Raw genomic sequence first — 18,136 nt, forward strand, 5'->3', positions numbered from 1 at the left:
CGCAGAAGCAAGAGCCCTCCGAATTATGTCATTTATGGAGTGGTGACGGGAAAATCTGCCTGCACTTCTGACGCAGTACAACCCGTGATGCCCCTGTGCATCCACCCACGCGCCACACACGCAGCGATGCGGTTCGCATATATTGCAGCCCAAACGAAGCGCAACTGCCACGCGCAGGGAATCGTTGTCTAACAGTGTGCCTAGTTGGGGTGAAGGCAACGCATGAAGCCACAAACCAGATTCGTGCTCAGCAGCTGCCCGCAGTCGCGCGAGCTCTGATCCCACACTCTGGCCGATGAGCCCGTTAAGAGTAATCTTACAAATCGGCTCATCCCATGAGCGCTGACACTCCGGCTGCTGAGGCACATCGCTGGCAGGACATCGAGCCCTCCACAAATCCAAAGCCTCCTCCGCATAAGGGATCTTAAACTCGTCACCATTAACATTCAAAATGCGAATGACGAGATCAATCACCCCGTACGAAGAGGCCAAGAAAGCGGGGAGCTCGGTGTCCTGCAACCGCCGTACGCCTAACCCGCCGTGCCTGATTGGGAGCGCCGCTTGATCCCACTGAGGAGGCGTCATCTCAATGTTGATGATGCACTCCAGGAGCTCCTTTAAAGCCTTGTCATATTGAGAGGCAGCCTCCCCATGCCTCCACACCGGTGCGGTACGTAGGGAATACGTAAGCCTTGGCATAGACAGACTACCTCTCAATATTGTCAAGGCAACGTGGGCTGAGAGGTGTTTTAGATGGGGTTTTGTGGCCAATAATGTGTTCAACTTGGACATCAGTACGGCTGGGATACCCTCCGGAAATATGGGGGCACCCAACAGTGTGAACTCTGCCTTGTCCACGTACACTACCCCAGGTATCACCGACTCTAACTCCAACCGCAGCTCCTGCGGTACATCACCAGAGCAAGAGAATAATTCGCATTTCTGCGAGTTCAAGCGTAGCCCCAAGTCACCAAACCCCTCCACCAATATCTTTAAGTCCTCAATGACCACTTCCGGACTGCCACCAATCGTGCCATCATCCAGGTACCAAATGTTTAGGGGTGAATGAAGAGAGGCTATAACGTCTTGGACTGCCAGGCTAAAGAGCAGAGGACCTAAAGGATCCCCCTGCTGAACCCCAACCTGTGATTCAATCAAATTCACCCCATAAAACAGGTTACTTGGGCTGCTATAACATTGGTGGACGAATGGATATAGGTTAGGGGCTGATGACTTAACCTTACTTAAGATGACATCTCGCTCGATGGAGTTAAATGCGTTACGAACATCCACCTTCACAATGATGTCATTCCTTCGGGCTTCAGACATGGCAAAGGAGCGGGTTGCATGGATGGCAGCCTCACTACCCAACGGCACACCAAATCCGAGCTGATGGGGCTGCAATTCAGAAGCTAATGCCTGCCCAAGCGCGCGGCAACAAAGTTTGGCCACCAAACGACGAATCACACTGCCCACAGCAATTGGTCGAATTCCTCCATCTCGCTTCTTAAGGGCACACAGAGAGGCGTCATACAAAAATGGACAAATCGTACGATTAACCATACCCTTCATCATAAAATTGACCAGATTGCAAATAGAGTGTAACAGTGCTACACCGCCATCACCCGCGGCAAAAGAAGTTAGCTCCTTAAGGTGCTCAGGCCGTAGTCCATCCAAGCCTCCAGCGGAACCGTTTTTGAAGGAGGCAATAGCTTCCGAGACATCCTCCACCTCCACAGATAAGAACTCGGATGATTGGTCCGGCTCACCAGGCAAATTCAGAGGACGGCCAGGAGAGGGGTGTTTCTGACGCAAGATGTCCAGGGTTGCCTGGTTGTCGTCCGCGAGGCAACTATCCGACAGTAAAATGCGGACCGCACCACTTAGATCACCATCATTAACTTTTTGTTCTACCGCCTTGTATAGTGACCGCTGCGAATGTGAACCTGTTGCGAAGTCTGATGCACTAAGATTTATTGAATTTCCATCATTAATATTTTTCTTCACTTTCGAAGTGAGTGACTGTTTTCGATCATCCGAAGAAGGCACTCTGAGGGAAGTGAAAAAAAATGTCAGCAACTCATACCAGTCCTCTGAATTATTAGTCTGGACACACTTTTCCATTATCTGCGAAAGCTTATTTGCGGCCAGACATCTAGCTCCCTTGGGCACATGTTTAAGAACTCTAACGTTCCTCCTAAACAATGGCACTTGTGACAAACTTGGAGCTATTGGGTCTACCTGGGCTGCATTCTGTGAGTCACCCTGCAGCGCCGGAGCTGAAGACGGCGGCTGCCGGGGGTACCCGTCCCCATGAACGCGGCTAATGTGGACATTTAACCCACGAGGAACAACATACTGCCTCGAGGAACCAGGGCAATGAGGACATATCGATTTAATGTTATCGCGCATCTCATTATAAAATAATAATAATTAAAATATTGTATCATATAAAAAGGTCATATAGGCATTATACACTCAAAACTGTAATCGTAATGCAATAAGTATCTGAGTTAAATAATAAAAATTATACAAACAAATATGTCAACAAAACAATCAAATAAAAATGAAAAAAAAAAAAAAAATGTATACCTATTTAAAGATAATAAAATAATCATAGATCATACACCATAGGTTTCGTCAAACAAAAATAGATAAAAAAAAAAAAACCATGAATTGGGGATCGAACCAGTGTCCTCCGGGCTCTAGCCGACTCTTCGCCGAACTAGACTAATTCTGTAATGTCACTTGAGACGAATAACTGGTACAGTTCGTATGTAGTTTTTTGAAATTGTGTCAGGGGGTATTTGTAAAACTGGTCGTGTATTTAAAACCAATTTAAAAGAAGAAAATAACTGCACTGTTCACTTTATCACTTTAAACACTTTCATCCCCGTAGTTGTGTCTCGCAAACCAGGAAAATAGCACCACAGGACAACAGAAGCTTGCAGATTACGCGTCCGACCGTCGCGAACCAACAGCACGTCCACCGGATCACCGCCTTACTTCTCGCCACAATAAATCTCTTTCCACTTGTATTTGCACTGAGATAACATTTGTGCCCACGATTTATATTGTTATAAGCACTTTCGTATCAAAATTCAGCTCCTCTCCAGCTTAAACGATTTTTTTATTGATAACAACCGTATCAGGAAATGTTTACTTTGAAGCGCCCTCTCGCGGCCAATTAATTCCAATCCATGTTGTCACACTATTTTAACACAAATAACGCACTTTAAAGCTAATTTATTTGCAAAAAACTAACAATATAGGTGCTTTGTGTGTCAGCTGTTAGCTGTTAGACGCCATATTTGTTTTATTCACCACCTGACTGATTTTAAGTCAGCTAACTAGTTGGACGTTTTGTGACGCTTGTACAATCAACGTTCGGCCTAGTCATACAACTGAACAGCGCCATCCAATGAACGGGCTAGTGGTTCAATCAAACAGGAGATTAAACCAGTTGCCTGCGACATATACACCGAGATAGATTCGTGGTTTTTAGCGCAGCATCGCTCTTAAAAGTTTTTCCAAAGCTTCGGAGCGCTGCGTGCTATCCTATCCTATCTCATTAACCCTAACAATTATATTGTATCAGTAATTTGTTTATTCTTCATAAGATATAGTGACCCCCTAGTAGCAGTACGTACCTAGGTAAGTATGGTGAAATCGGATTGGATTGATGTACCAGGGTACCCTTGTACTGGCCACTAGTGCCCACACGGGGATAAGGTAGAACGTGGAAACACATATTACGGAAATTACGACCCCCTTCGCTCCTCACGAATATGACCCCGCTGCAGATCGGTGGTGAGGCAGTGGAACGCGTTCACAAATTTACCTACCTCGGCAGCGTTGTCTCAGAAACAGGAGGTACAGAAGAGGACGTCATTTCGCGGATTGCCAAAGCCCGAGCTACTTTCGCGCAGTTGCGACCAATATGGCAATCACAAAAGTTAACCAGAAGAGTCAAACTGAAAATATTCAGGTCAAACGTTAAGTCCGTGTTGCTATATGGTTGCGAAACGTGGAAGGTAACCAAAGCCATCTCGCACCAGCTTCAAGTCTTCGTGAACCGATGCCTTCGACGCATACTCCGAATATACTGGCCCAATAAAATCTCCAACGACCAACTGAGAGAACGGTGCCACGATACCCTGATCGACCAGCAGATCAAGCGACGCAAGTGGAACTGGATTGGCCACACCCTCCGAAGAAATTCTGACCACATACCCAAACAGGCGATGGATTGGAATCCGCAAGGAAAGAGAAAGCGTGGCCGTCCCAAGCAGACCTGGCGTCGCACGGTAGTGGACGAAGCGAAAAAGATCGGGAAGTCTTGGAGTGAAATCAAACGCGAAGCTCAAGACAGGTTGCGATGGAGAGTCACTGTGGACGCCCTCTGCCCCATCCAGGGGTAGTGGAGGTTAATATAACATATAGCTAAAAAACATAGCAAGTGATTTGCTCGCAACGAATAGCATTCGCTTTATGAACGCGCAAATGCTGCTATAGTTATAACGCGACGCGCCCTCGCGATCTTAGCTCGCAAAATTGGACAGCGTCTGCCCGCGGCCGTTGCCACGACGCTACTGCTAGAAAAAGCTTGCTATTTTGCGGAGCCGCGAGACGTGGCGCGCGATAACCGCGCAGGCGATATTCACACTGCTTTGTAGCGTCTCGCTCTCTCAACGGTGCAACGTCGCGCGACTCGCGTGTGAGAGAGCGAGACGCTGCGAAGCTGCAAGCTTCACTACGCAATAGCGCTCCGCTATCTGCTGAAATTAGCTCCGCAGTAGCGATTTGGCAACGGCCACGGGTGGCCGCTATGCTAATTGTCCCTCGCGCAATGTTACGAATTACGATCGCGTTGTTTGTTTTGTTGCATTTGCGTGCTGTAAATATACATAATAATAAATAGTTTAAATAGTAACGTATTAAAATAGGTATAGTGTTTATTTAGGTTTAGTGTAAAATTGTAAATAAATAGTGTTTGTGTAAGTGTAAATAGGTATTTTCTAACGGACAATTTGGTTCTGAGGACAATTTCGTATTTTAAATGTTTTGTGATTGTGTGTGATTGAACTTTGACTGGACAATTTACCTATCTTTACTTTACGTGTGTTTTCTTAAGTGGATGAAACTTTGAAAGGATATTACTTTGTGGTTTTAAAGTGTTTTGTGTAAATAGTTATTGCAATTAAAGAACGTTTGACAATAATTCATAAAAATGAAGAGAAACAGTGATGTGCCATTATGGTAACAGTGATGTGCCATTATAGACAGTCCTAAGCCTGTAAAGTATGAAGGAAAGTTCATTGTTTTTTTCATTTTTTTTTTGTGCTTCAATATCGTTATAACGTAGCGGATTAAATAACCTGCTATAAATGTGTAACATAGCGTCTGTAGCGTGTTATCAAAATGTAGCCGTTTTTCCCACCACTATCCAGGGGACATAGGATACTAAATCAATAAATCATCGCTCCTCACGGCCGACCACCGACACGTAGGTAAAGTGAAAGAGTATTCCCCTGAGATGTCAGAATAGATATTGCCTTAGAATAAAACTATACGACAGGAATACTACCCCAATTTGGTTATAATATGTGGTTAAATTTTGTAAGCTTTGATCATACGTGTTTCTGTTATATGTTAATGTTCTTGGCATGTTTGTTTTAATTGAGTCAATTTATATAATAAATAGTAAATTAAATAAATACCTAGCAAGTCTCTTAGATCTAAACTTATCAAACGTGATTTTATAATTGTTGTTGTAACGTCGAATATAGCAATTAGTGAGTTTGAATTGTAAATAGGCCTTACGCCCTAATAACTACTTATAAATAGGTCGATCTTAATTTTATAATATTCTGTTGATATTAACTAAAACGTAAAAGCGTTGTTGAAAATATAATACATATTTTACTGCGTTGTAAAATGAAAGTCAAGTTCTTTTCACTGTAATAAAAGGGTTCTTATATGTATCTATGTATTTTCTACGGAGAAGAAAAGCTGTAAGAAACCAAATGTGAGAAAAAAAAGTATCAATTTACTTCTTACACCATTTTTTTAAAGTTTAGTTGTTATTCGTGATCATGTTATGCTAGACTTTTCAACATTTTAGCTCATAATTATTCACAAACAACTATACTCAACTCATATTTATTTACAAACAACTATTAACAAGCTACTTAACTTACTTACTACAGGCACAAGTATTTTTTATCATCTTAAAAATACAACCAACGAATTTTTGTGCCGGGTAACTTTCTCACGATACGGATCATTAAAAAAACAGCCAGAATTTAGCTGCGGCAGACAAAAGAAATGTATATGTTTATAAAAGTGCTCCCAAAAGTACAATTCTCTTGCAGAACACTTGTGTAATGAAGTCTTCAAGGTCACCTTTTTGCCTTTAGTTCTTATTCTTAATGTACCCGCAAAGGTTAGGGTACCTATAAATACTCGTACTCTTGTTCCGCCTAACTAAATTTTACAATTACCCTCTTGTAAATTGACAATTGTACGCTTTATTTTTGAAAATGAAAAATTTTTATAACGGTTTTTCACATCAGATTTAAATGTTTGATTGGATTCGAAGTGGTGGGTCTCTCTACCATACGAAAGGCTAAGTTTCGGGGCAATGCTGTGCTTACCACGAATCCCAGCTATGTCTGGTTTGGAAAGGATAGACGAAGCATCCTGAAACATTACTGACAGTCATAGTTTTCTTGGGAACTCATATACTAAACTAAGCCCAACCTCGATGCGATACTTCAGAAAAAACTTTTCAATTTCTAAGATGAGCGAATTTAAATAGAACAAACAAAAGTGGACCATCAAATTAAATTTAATAATGAGAAAAGCAGCACAGCTACAAAATTTTGTCAATTAAATTCGCCACTACCAATCTACTTACCATAATCAACGCAATCTGTAGTAATTTATTCAGAAATTGGCAACCATGACCCGATTACAAGGAAAAGTATTCTGGCGAAATTTCTTCAGCGACCGATAAATAGTACTCAAACTTTTGCGTGAAAACTCTTCGAGATCCGACGCAGTTCCGTCCTAAGAGGAAAATGGCGCAGATATTCGGGGCTTTAAAATAAAACGGCATTACTTACGCAGAGGCAGCGGTTCTCGCGTTGAATTTCCTTCATCATTCCTTGACTGAATTATTTTGAAATGGTGTTAGTCGGTATTTAAATTTCGGCTACATGATCCCAAAAAATATAGAATAGAATACATCTTTATTGAAGACTACTTATAGAAACTTGCAGACTAGGAATGCACAATAAGCTTTATCGTTGAGGTCGGAAACGGTTTCTGAACATCCTTAAAAGAATCAAAGTAAGATACAATTACACACTCACGCCTTGTACTAATATACTCCCTTGCGGGGTAGGCAGAGGTGCATTGCAGCACCCACTTTTCGCCAGAGTGTTATGTTAGTCCCAATGTAATAGGGGGCGGGCCTATTGCCATTTTACGGGCACATCCAAGACCCGAGAACAAATATCTGTGTTTAAACAAATATCTGCCCCAGCCGGGAATCGAACCCGGGACCTTCGGCTCAGTAGTCAGGGTCACTAACCACTACGCCATTCGGTCGTCTAAGATACAATTAGGTGACTAAAAAAACTATAAGAACCAAAAACTAAAACTTTAACAAGAGTACCAACTATTTATCGACTTAATTCATGCTGCAAATATTGGGTAAAGTGTGATTAATGTGAAAAATATAATAAATAACCCACATCATACATGATAAAATCTATTAGAAAAAATATAATCATAATAATAATAATCACACACGGCCATCCGACCCCAAGCTAATCACAGCCTAAAATTATTATGGGTATCAGACAGCAGCTGATATATTTACACAGATACATGACATAAACATGAGGAAAACTGTATCGCAAAATTTCAAAACTATCCTAAAACTTGAATAAACATAACATTATATTTGCTAGTTCAAAACATTTAAAAACATCTGACCAACAAACTTTGGAGTAGTGATATTTTATTTGGGGAAAGCTGTTACGAAAGAAAACATTGGAGACGAATATTTCAAAATGTTTAAAAAGAAGCATTTTGTTTATCTTCTAAACTATCAATAAGTCAACACTCATAAGTTCATAATATAACGATAAAAACTATGTTTAAAATATGAAATATATTGGTTTATTTTTCTATTTAAGAGTATATGTAAGATAATTTAAAAGTACTTACCTAAATATCAAAATCCCTTATTACATTAAACAGGTAGATCTCCCCCGTACAAACTTTAGTCTTTTGCTCATCAATCATTCATATTATCGTTTGTTGAAAAGTTACTGCTGATTTATGCGTAACATATTTATACCCATTAGTGTTAAAACATATAAAATGTACAATTGTACATACGGGTAATACGGGAAACAAGGGTTTCCATTTACTTTAATGATTTTAATTGACGTTAAAACCGTTGAAAAGTCGTCTGTGCCTACGACATCAGACACTATAAACAACAGTTGTATTTATTTAACGAAAGGTTTTACATATTGCTTTCGGGATTTACATTTGATGTACCAGAGGTAATGTGTGTGTTCCTGAGATTCAGAATACAGTGTACTGATAAAATCACGTTATTAGCATATGGTACTTTGTAGTTCTATCTATTGCGATATAATATACGTAAGTATGCATAAGAATATATAATTGACACTTAACTACCTTCGACACTTTAGCATTTATCTGTCAGATCCATACAAATTATGACAGATTTGACAGATTGTTGATTGGTAATCGATAGCTGAGCGGTTAACATCTTAAAGGGCCAACTATGGTTATAGCAGATAATTTGATGTGGATTTGTTTTATGACCTTATTTATGTTTACAATTGACGCTTTTATAAAATGAATATGCAAGCAACTTCAGACTAAACATTAATTTACTGGAGTTAAATTAAATCGGGTGGAATAATTAATTCAAGGGCGCCATTATAATGCATTTTGTTGTTGTTTTCAGTAGAAACATCGCAACGAACGGCAATTTCTTAGGTCTGGATATTCCTTAATACTCAAGTATTATACTCAAATACAGTAAATATTAAAATATTGCTACAGTTAATTAGGTATCTGGTAACTGGCGGCAATTTTTGGCTTTTGGGAAATGAAATAACAAAAGCCATCATGCAATCGGTAAGTACATAGACTCGAGGTTAGCTAGGTAGCACGACCCTCCAGCTATACCGGGTACCACCACCAACACATTAGCAATTGACAAACATCAGTCAGATTCATAAAAGTGACGTTAGATTTTACAGACGAGCGACGCTGCATATGGAGTTTTTATTGCTAATGTTCAGTGGTGGTGACCCCACAGGCCTTATAAGGGCCTAAGGCTGTTGACTGTTGTGGTTACCTTTAATCGAGAACTCGTCTACGTCAGCTGCTGATAATAATAACTCACTAGAAAAAAATCAAAGTTATCTCACATAAATACGTATACTTCCTATACATACTACTCGTATGTTACCATTACCATACCAATGCTATAAAAAAATAATCCAACAAATACTAAACAGTCCTGTTTCTTGTAATTAGGGTACTAATAAAATTTAAAATTAGTACCATTATTGCATGGAGGAACTATAATTCGGCAAAATTATTGGTACTTTGTTTGGCATAAAAACTGGTCTAACCTGTATTGAATTCTTGATACACACGAAAAATAGTTTTGACGGATGAATTAAATTATTCCGATATAAAATAATAACTTTAATGGAACATTCTCACACTAGGATCCAAGATGAAGGTGACACATTCCTTCTAAAGGTTATTTTAGTGGTATTATAATATGTTCCTTTGTGTAGTTACAGTAACCTTACACTTCTTGACTTAAAAAAAAAAAACACGCACTCACGCCTTGCACTAATGTACTCCCTTGCGGGGTAGGCAGAGGTGCATTGCTGCTCCCACTTTTCGCCAGAGTGTTATGTTCTTGACTTAGTAAAGGTTTTACTGAAAACTGATCAGTGATCAACAACTATCTAAGGTAAATTACTTCCATACCAATTTGTCACAAATGCGGAAGTTTTCTTAATGATAATATTCGGTACGTACCTACTAATATAGTTAGATTAGACAGAAGTACATTAATATATTTTTAAGTGAGGTTAGTTGGAAGGCATCGAGAGCATTGCACTACTTTTTATTAATAGCCATTTGCAGGCAATTGATTTGAAACACTTGACCGATCATTGCGCTATTGCAAAAGCTACTCCTTATAATATACATATAAGTACTGTTTCTGTTTAGAATTCTACGCCCGGCCACTCACTAAAATTAAGACTATTTTTGCATAGATAAAGACACAAACTCGGTAATTACTAGGCATGACATGTGCGTGCACTTTGAATTTTTACACCAACAATTAAGTATAGTGTGTGTATTTTCATCTATAATGTAATGGTTGGTACACAGAACTATCTGGACTGGATTAACTGGTCTTGTATATTCCCGGATAATAATACTAATAGACCAAGCTATTGCATTGGATCTAACATACCTAACACCAGCGAAATGTGTATGCAAAAATGCACTTCTGCCTGGGGTCACTCTATCTTGCGAAACACGAAATGCTTCGCTATCTATGTAAGTACCCTATTCTCCTTTGGAGAACATTAGGTAGTACATTACGCATGTTTATGTAAATCATATATCGTACTTTAAATCGGTATATGCTCCGGATATAGCCATCATTTGGATAGCAGCCAATCATATCAGAGCATTTGGTAGCCGATGTAAGAGCGGGTAATGTTTGTAAGTCATAATTGTGTCTGTACACGTTTATGATAAGATAATTTATGTCCAATTTCCGTAATGCGAGTATCAGAAACCTACTAGTGCTGCAACAATCATCTTCAGCTGATGCCGTGGCCATTGGCCAATGTTGATGACACCTCTTGTTGAAAAATATATAGGTAGGAACAGGTTGTTCAGAAATCTCACAGTAAACATCTTTACTTTAATTTGTTATTGTAGAACTAGCGTGTGCAATGAGTATGAGTACAAAATTTACCTAAGCGAAATTTAGGTACGTATATATTCGCTACATAAATGAAATTAGAGTTTGACTAACTTCTTCCATGTTGTTCTAATATTTTATAAATAGTTTTATGAAGGGAATTTTAAGTAAAGTTATCGAGTAAATATGCAGTAATATAAGCATTAATTCTCGTAGTTCCTAGAACCCGGGCCCAATAAACGATATTACTAGCAAACGAGTATGAAGCAGATATTTAAACGATATGAATACATTCTTAATATTATACGAGTGCATAAATAATTGGAAGTGCATGAATATTTAGGTAATATTTGTTTAAAATACAACCTTTGTCAACCGCAAATAAAACTTCCACTTTTAAGTAGACCGGACTATAGCCGGGTTTTCACGGTGTGAGTACCTCTACCTACGCTTGTTCCAAGTGCCTGGGGGGTCACTCTATACTGACGAAAAACGAACGAACGAGAGCTGTCGTGCAATCGGCACGTTTAATACAACGAGATAGAGAATCCTGGTTAGTGCTGCAGTATTTTTTTCTGAAGAAATAATAATAATATCTCTTCTAAGTGGTAACTGAAATCAGAATTTCAAAATTCGCGAAAAAAGATTTTTTTTCTATAGAAGCTTCGTTGGTCACGTCACTTTTTACTATGGAGAATGTTTTTTTTTCGCAAATTTTGAAATTCTGATTTCAGATTCGTTCTTAGATATACCATGCTACACATTCACATTTCGGCTTAGTATACCCTTTTTGCAACATCCTGTATAGTAAGACGGTTCACAGTACTGAGCCCTCTCTGTTTTACGTCAACCTCTGGTCAACCTGCATAATTGCGGTTTATTTCCAAAAAAGACCATCGAATGGGAATTATTTGAGCCTCAATCTGGTTTTCCCGGACTGACCACAGAGCGTTTGGGATTTATAATTAAATACAACCTTGAAAAGAACTTCACATTTTAAATTAACTTCGGAGCTATAATACTACGACTAAAATAAATGGTGTAAAAAATCAACGTTGTACCGGACATTATTTTGTTGTTTTGTTTTTGGTAATTATATTTAATAAGACTAGCTACAGTCTTAAGATTTTAGTCCAGCATAATATTATGTAGGGTGCCATAGGTTCATAATATTATGTAGTTCTGTATCACACAATATGTACATCACATTCTTCTTAGCGTAGGTATATCTTGTGTTTGTCATCGTGGTGAAAGGTTTGGTCTGGTTAATTTAATAAAATGGGTTTTAACGTTTTTTGTGATACTACAGAAGTTTTCAAAGATACAAAAAGCCGATTAAAATATGTTGATGCGTGACAAACCGATGTAGGTACGTAATAGTCTATTTTTGGTTTCAACCGGTTCAAATTTCTAATTTCTATTTCTAAAATTAGATAAACATAAGATGCTAAGTAGCAATGGGGTACTCGTACATTTTGGACACGAATGTAAATATCTACCGTGTTTTAATATATACATATAATATTTTTGGAGATTTATATCTACGAGAAGTCTTCGACTAAAATAGAAGGATAAAAAGGGGTATATTTTTGTAACTCGGTTTCTGTTTGTGTGCAATAAAGAGTATTTTATCTTTATCTTTATATTAAACTTTCCGCATCCAATCATAACCAGCTACCTTTCGCAAGTCGTCACCCCATCTAGCCGGAGGGCGTCCCACACTACGTTTGCCTAGTCGCGGCCTCCACTCCAGAACACGTTTACCCCATCGGTCATCAGTTCTTCGACAGATGTGACCAGCCCACTGCCACATAAGCTTACTAACTTGGTGAGCTATGTCGGTGAATTTAGTTCTCTGTCGGATTACTTCGTTCCGGATGCGATCTTTCAGAGAGACTCCAAGCATAGCTCTTTCCATAGCTCGCTGAGTAACCTTCAGTTTGTGAACCAGTCCCACTGTAAGTGTCCACGTTTCAGCCCCATAGGTCATAACCGATAGGACACACTGATCAAAGACTTTCGTCTTGAGACTTTGTGGTATGGGCGACGAGAAGACTTGACGAAGTTTGTCAAATGCTGCCCAGCCCAACTGTATTCTACTATTGACCTCTGATTGGAAGCTGCAGAGAAGAAAAAGATAGCTACAGTAAAAAATTTGTTTTTGTCCTATCTCTCTAGACTCAAATTTTGTAATAACGGTTATTTAAATAGTGGTTATAAAAGGATTAATGATTTGTTCTATAAAACTTCTAGGCAACAGTTATACCAGCAGTTGAACTGACAAGTTTCACTGAACTAAACATTCAAGTCTAAATATAAATAATACAGTAAATCTGGAAAAAAACCAGTATGATGAATAGCGATGATGAATAACTATGAATAGCTAATTGTCTAGAGAACTGAACAGGTTAACTACCTGTAACTTAAATCTTTAGTTATTTAGAACATTAATTAAGAACTTATTAGATATGTAAGTTTATTTAGATAGAAAGTCGGGGGTTCCCCTTACCGCCGCTTGGGTCAGTGGACCTGCTAGTGGGGCTAACTTTGACTTGTGGCGAGGGTCCGGGTTCGATGTCCGGGGCAGAGTATTAGTTTAAATACAGATATTATCCTTTCACGGGTCCCCAGGCACAAGAAGAATGAGAATTGGGTGCAGCAATGCACCTCTACCTATATAGGTAGCCCACAAGGGGGTAAAGTTTTGTTATATACTAGTGCAAAGCGGTATGTGTGTTTCATTAGGTCATTTCGGAAGTTTATAATAATATTAATGGAGTGGTCTCACAGTAATTTATATAAGTAATGAACGTTAACTTAAACGTAAAGTAAATCAATTTATCTACATACGTTCGTTTTAAAACAATTTAACTTGGTAGTTTAACTACGCACCTTACTGTAGTCAAAATTAATTTATTTAAATAAAATACTTAACTGTGTTAAAAGTAAACGACCCCAAGGTTATACCCGTCCGTACTGTGAACCTTTAAACTATTCATTCACATATCAATCGAAATCTCTAATCACGGTTGTTTACGAGCATTTTTTCTGCACCAAAACCATAAATAAGATAAATTAATGCATTGAAAATCATTGAAATAAAACCTGACTCCGATTTGCAACCCAACACTCTTGCACTTTGCAGAGCGACTTATATTTTTTTATATTAATGCGACCATACTTGCACGAGATAGGTATTTAAATATACCTACTATTGTCTTGCTCTGACACTATACTGTCAAAGCAAGTGAGGAATAGATTTAAACAGGTTTAAATATCTAGTGGAAGTCACCCTGAAAATGAAACTTTTCCGATAAAATCTCTTATTTACTTTCCCAATCCTAACTATCGGTTTCTTCCGCAGGCCACCACAATGACGCTGGCAACCCTGAACGTCATACAGGACGACCTGGCGCTGCTGCTGGGGAACCTCACGAACGTCACAGTCCGGGCCTCGGCGTACAGTGAGCCGGAGTCGCTGGACATCCTCGTGTCCATGACCGTGGTGTACGCCGTCATCTTCGTGTCCGGCCTGCTCGGCAACGCCAGCACGTGCGTGGTCATCGCGCGCAACCGCTCCATGCACACCGCCACAAATTTTTACCTCTTCAGCCTCGCCGTCTCGGACCTACTGCTGCTCATATGTGGCTTGCCGTTGGAGCTGCATAGGCTATGGAACCCAGTGACGTTCCCGTTTGGAGAGATCGCGTGCATCGGACTCGGTTTAGCGTCGGAGACGTCGACGAACGCGACTGTTCTGACCATAACCGCGTTCACGGTCGAGCGGTACATCGCGATCTGCCACCCGTTCATGTCGCACACCATGTCGAAGCTATCCCGCGCGGTGCGCTTCATAATCGGCATCTGGATCTTTGCCATCTGCATGGCGTTTCCTCAAGCGATGCAGTTCGGTATAGTGGCGCTGCCGGGGCACGACGAGAGCGCGTGCACCGTGAAGGGGCACGGCGTGCACCAAGTGTTCGTGATCTCGAGCTTCGTGTTCTTCGTGGTGCCGATGTCGGTGATCTCGGTGCTGTACGCGCAGATCGGGCTGAAGCTGCGGCACTCGTCGGTCCTGCACCCGGTGAAGAAGCTGTCGGTGGAGAGCGGGCGCGGCGCGCGCAGCTACCGGAGCGGCGCGTCCCAGCGGCGCGTCATCAGGATGCTGGGTGAGCACTTCTTATTATTAAACACTTTATTGTATGTTTACACAAATGACACAGTTTAAGTAGAGTAGATCCGCCTTTGTATGTATATGTAGGTATATTATTATTATTATTAAATACTTTATTGCACAATAATAAAATTATGTACATAGGCGAACTTAATGCTAACAGCATTCTCTTCCAGCTAACCTTGGGTGTTGTGGAGAAAGTTATAGGTAGTGCGAAAGACTGAGAGGAAAGATAATTTTGTAAAAATACCTACAAACACTAGAATACACTTACTTGTATATAATACATGTAAAATAAATATATACCTATAGGTTACCTATACAATACATAAACCTATCTATCTATCTATCATGGCGAGCTGATTTTCCGCATTTAGCCTCCAAGGTGGGCCATTATGCGTGAAATACATATGGGGTGACTAGCTATTAAGCCACCCAAGCTCACGCCAGAAAGCCAGTAGACGACCTAGGTTGCTCATGACTTCCCGGAGGGACCCCGGAGATCCGAGGATTTTTGATCGTAGTGTTTCCACGCCTTTGCAATGTAACAAGACATGGGAAGCTGTTTCATCTTCCTCCATGCAACTTCTGCAAAGAGGAGTGGTGGAGATTTTCATGCGATATAGGTGTTTATTTAACCGGCAGTGGCCTGTTATGGTACTTATCACGACACGTAAGTTTGCTCTGTCCAAGCATAATAATTTGCGTGTTAGTTTAGTATTAATTAGTGGTACAAAAGCTTTTGTTTGTTTGCACTCGGCACTGTTACTCCAGAGATTGGTGTGGCATTCTGTCGTTCGGGAACGCAACCAAGAGCGAATTTGGTTGAAAGGGATCGGTACTATCGGCTCTGGGCCTATTGGTGCAGTGTCAGATCCCTTTCGTGCAAGTTCATCAGCAGCGTCGTTCCCCAGCGACCCACTGTGCCCTTTTATCCACTGGAGGGTTATGGTATTGTTTTGTGAGGCAAGCGATTCTAGAGCTGAGTGACACTCTAGTACTAGCCCCGAAGTTATAGTTTTGCTAGACAAAGCTAGCAGAACTGCAGCACTATCAGATAGGATACGAATACGTTGATTCGTAACCTTTCTAGATTTGACTGCGTTAGCGGCCCGTGTAATAGCAACACATTCAGCCTGAAAGATTGTGTTGTATTTGCCTAGTGCCAGTGAAAAATGAATGTTTAGGTCATCCGAGTGGACACCAGCACCCGTACCTGACGTTTTTTTGGATCCATCAGTGTATATTCTCAGTTCATATATACTGGACTGATCTCTTGGTTCTTCATGCAATTGTATGTTGTAGTGCCTATTAAATATATGGATAAGCGGTATTCGATCACCAATGGCTGCCATCATTGGTTGATGTTTTATGGCTTCCAACATAATGGATGTGTGTGACGCTGTTGAGTTATTTGCCCAGAGGCCAGCTGCTCTTAGTCTAAAAGCGGCGGCAGCTGCTTCCTGTTTCACCACGAGATGTAATGGTGGAAGGTCGAGAAGTACCTCGAGTGCGGCCGTGGGTGTTGATTTCATGCATCCTGTGATGGCTACACATGCAAGCCTTTGTAGCTTTTGCAGCTTGTTTTTTACTGAGCTAAGTTCTGTTCTGGGCCACCAGACTACAGAACCGTAAGTTGTGGTAGGTCGTATGACAGCTTTGTACAGCCATAATGTTAATTTTGGTTTAAGGCCCCAGGTTTTTCCTAACATTCGCTTACACTGCCAGAAAGCGATCGTAGCCTGTTTTATTTTGTTATCGAGATGTTTATTCCAATTCAACTTGTTATCTAGCGTTATGCCAAGATATTTCACTTCAGTTGAAAGTGTTAGTTGAGTACCAAATAATGTAGGCAAGCTCATGTTATTGAGTTTTCTCTTGTTAGTGAATAGGACTAATTCTGTTTTACTGGGATTTTTTGTCGATACTCCATGCACCATTGCTCGACAATTTTCATTGCGGCCTGCATAACGCTACAATGAAGGTTCTCGAATTTCCCACTAATGAGGATGGTGAGGTCATCTGCATAGCCGACTGTATAGAAGCCGCTGCTGTTGAGTCGTCTAAGGAGGTCGTCAACTACCAGATTCCACAGTAGAGGTGAAAGGACCCCGCCTTGAGGGCAGCCTTTAGCTACAATGCATCTGGTTGTCCCGTTTAGGTTGAGTTGTACTGCTCTTAACTTTAACATATTATTTATCCAACCCCGTAGAGTAGGATTAACATTATATTTGGTTAAGGCAATGTTGATGCTATCGAAGTTTGTTTTATCAAAGGCCCCTTCTATGTCTATAAAGGCACCTAGTGTTGATTCTTTGTTTGTTAGCGCACACTCAATTTTGTTCACTACGCTATGGAGTGCTGTTTCGGTCGATTTGCCAGCGGTATAGGCATGTTGGCTGTTATGTAATGGTTTTTGTTTGAGATTATTATCTCGTATGTGTCTGTCACAAAGTCTTTCTAGGGTCTTTAGTAGAAACGACGTTAAACTAATAGGTCTGTAGGACTTTGGATCCGTGTAGTCACTTTTTCCTGATTTAGGAATAAAGGTTTTTTCACCTCTCTCCACTGTTTAGGAATGTAGTTATGTGCTAAGCAAGCCTTAAAAATATTCGCTAAGCTTTGCACGATAACCTGTTGTCCCCACACTAGGAGCGCGGGGAATATACCATCCAAACCAGCTGATTTAAAAGGTAGAAAGCTGTTTATGGCCCATTCAATTTTTTCAACGGTTACTAATTCTTGGGCGGTTATCCAATCAGATATTGACGGGTTCGAGTGCTCGCTATTATCCCAGGTCAGATCATCAACGAGGCGGCAGTCTGGGAAATGCGTTTCAAGGAGTACTTGGCACGTTTCTTTATCGTTGTTAGTATAGGTTTTATCGGCTTTTTTTAGGCAGCCAAGGTTTTTATTTTGACCGCAGTCTAAGATTTTTCGGACTC

General features: G+C 40.4%; 1 protein-coding gene across 2 annotated transcripts in view; it reads left to right on the forward strand.

The window, feature by feature from the left end:
* LOC105384698 (pyrokinin-1 receptor) overlaps positions 1-18,136 on the forward strand; it is a 74,347-nt gene that overhangs the window by 25,318 nt on the left and 30,893 nt on the right. For both annotated transcript variants that reach the window (XM_048624338.1, XM_048624339.1), the window contains exon 2: positions 14,382-15,186. In XM_048624338.1, coding sequence (XP_048480295.1) covers positions 14,391-15,186 — 796 coding nt within the window. In that variant the 5' untranslated portion in view covers positions 14,382-14,390. The remainder of the gene's footprint in view (positions 1-14,381; positions 15,187-18,136) is intronic.

The sequence above is a fragment of the Plutella xylostella genome, chromosome 12, assembly GCF_932276165.1.
Source record: "Plutella xylostella chromosome 12, ilPluXylo3.1, whole genome shotgun sequence".
NCBI lineage: Eukaryota > Metazoa > Arthropoda > Insecta > Lepidoptera > Plutellidae > Plutella > Plutella xylostella.